The 1,956-nt window shown below is 69.4% G+C and overlaps 1 protein-coding gene across 2 annotated transcripts in view; it reads left to right on the forward strand.

The window, feature by feature from the left end:
• The first annotated feature begins 52 nt into the window (after nucleotides 1-52).
• Nucleotides 53-1,956, forward strand: part of PAX5 (paired box 5) — a 135,641-nt gene continuing 133,737 nt past the window's right edge. For both annotated transcript variants that reach the window (XM_015615426.2, XM_015615428.2), the window contains exon 1: nucleotides 53-252. In XM_015615426.2, coding sequence (XP_015470912.1) covers nucleotides 207-252 — 46 coding nt within the window. In that variant the 5' untranslated portion in view covers nucleotides 53-206. The remainder of the gene's footprint in view (nucleotides 253-1,956) is intronic.

Genomic DNA, 1,956 nt, shown 5'->3' on the forward strand with positions numbered 1-1,956 from the left:
AGAAAAGAGAAGAAAAGAGAAGAGAAAAAAACAGAAAGAAGGAAAAGAAAAACGGAAAATAAAAAAATAAAAAAAAGGAGAGAAAGAGAAAAGAACACAGAACAATAAAAAGAAAAGGGGGGAAAAAAAGAGGGAAAAGGAAGAGGTTGCAATACGACGTGGAAACTTTTTCTTGCTTCCCGTTCCCCAAGTCCTGAAGAGCCGGAATGGAGCTGGAGAAAACCTACGCGACATCCCGAACCGGCCGCACAGGTGGGACTCGGGCAGGGGCTGCGGAGAGCCCGGTGGCTCCGCGGACAAGGGGGGCGCCGAATTGAGCGGGGACGCGAGGCAGAAGCGCGCGGGGTGGGACCAACTCCCCGCGAGGCCGTCGGGGCGGCGCGGCGGGCTGCTGAGATCTCCGAAGGTCCGTTTGCCCCGCGGCTGGGGCCAGGTGGGCGGGAGGGCAGGGACCGGGCATTGGCGAGAGGCTGCGGGAGCTCCGTCACGGCGTCCCTGCGGGTAGCGCGGGCGGTGGAGGGCGCGGAGGCGGCCTGACGGCTCGGTAGCGGAATGCAATTCCGAAGCGATCGATGGAGCCTTTTATTAGTTAAATCGCCTGAATAATCGTTTAATCGATAAAGCATTTCATGGCGCGGCGGAGGCGGCCGGGAGCGGGGGTGGCCGCAGGGGCAGCAGCACCGAGAGCGCTGCCTCGGGCTGGGCAGGACGACGAGGGAGGGCCGGGGGCCCCGGGGCAGGGCGCTCCAAAGCCTCTGTCGCCTCTGCCCCTGTAGAGAGTTGGGCCGAAGGGTGTTCACCCCAGTACCGGGTGTGCAGGAAGAAGGAGGAGAACGGGGGAGGGGGGGGGTCATGATAGGAATGGAGGCAGGGCAGGATGAGCCAGCCTTGCCTGCCCGCTCGTCCCCTCCGCGGAGGACGTCGCGGCAACCCTGGGCCCAGCCTGCCCGCCACCCCCGACGGCTGCCCCGAGCCGAGAGGCCGAGCGGCAGCAGGGGCGGCCCGCCAGACGGACCCCGGCTGGGCTACGAGGCTGCGCAGGGATCAGCCCTCGCCGTTCTTCGGCCGGACCTGCGTGCCCACTCCGCGGCGGTTCGGCCGCGCCCGGCAGTTTCGACTTCAACGAAAACTCGGCCCGCTCGCAGCCGTCCCCAGCGGCCGCCGGTCCCGCGCTGCCGAAGCGGGGGCCGGGCCACAGCCCCGTTGCCACCGAGACCTAAAGGGTTCAGCGAGGCCGGAAGGTCTCTCCCCTGGACGGCGGGTTAAACTCTCCCGCACCTTCGTCCCTACAAAAGATCCCCGAGGGAGGACATCCGGGCGGTGGGGCCGAGGCCGAGGCCGTCGGTTCAGCGGGGCTCTGCCACGCCGCCAGGGCCACCCGTGAGGCGAGGGAGACTGTCCAGGGCTCCTCACCCGTCAAGGCTGTCGGCCGGGACAGCACCGGCGCAGGGCAGGACCCGCGGGCGCGGCGGCCTGACTGGAAGAAACCCGCCGCTTCCGGGCGCGGCGGCGGCCGAGCCCCGGCGCGACCTCGTGCAGCGCGAGCAGGCGGAACGTCCCTGACCCGCAGCCTCGGCCCGCGCTCCGCCGCGCCCGCACCCACGGCCCGGGTTCCCGGGGGCGCCGGGAACCCACGGTCCCGACACGCGCCGTCCAGGCACAGGGCAGACAAACTGCCACGGGGGGGCCACCCGGTGACCCAGGCCCACAGGACGGGCCGTCGGGGGTGCGGCGGCCGCGGCCCCGGGGGCCGCCGGTCCCAGCGGGGACCCACCCACGGCTCGGTCACGAGTGGCTGCGCTCCGGACGGACCCGCGGGGGCTGCGGCCACGCCCCCACCCTTTATTGGCTCGCAGCCCGCCAATAGGCAGCGCAGCTGCCCGGCGGCCAATGCGGGACGGCAGCAAGTGAACTTTGCGATTGGCCGCGGCGCTGAGTGACGGCCAGGCCCCGCCC

Source organism: Parus major, chromosome Z, assembly GCF_001522545.3.
Source record: "Parus major isolate Abel chromosome Z, Parus_major1.1, whole genome shotgun sequence".
NCBI classification, from domain to species: Eukaryota; Metazoa; Chordata; class Aves; order Passeriformes; family Paridae; genus Parus; species Parus major.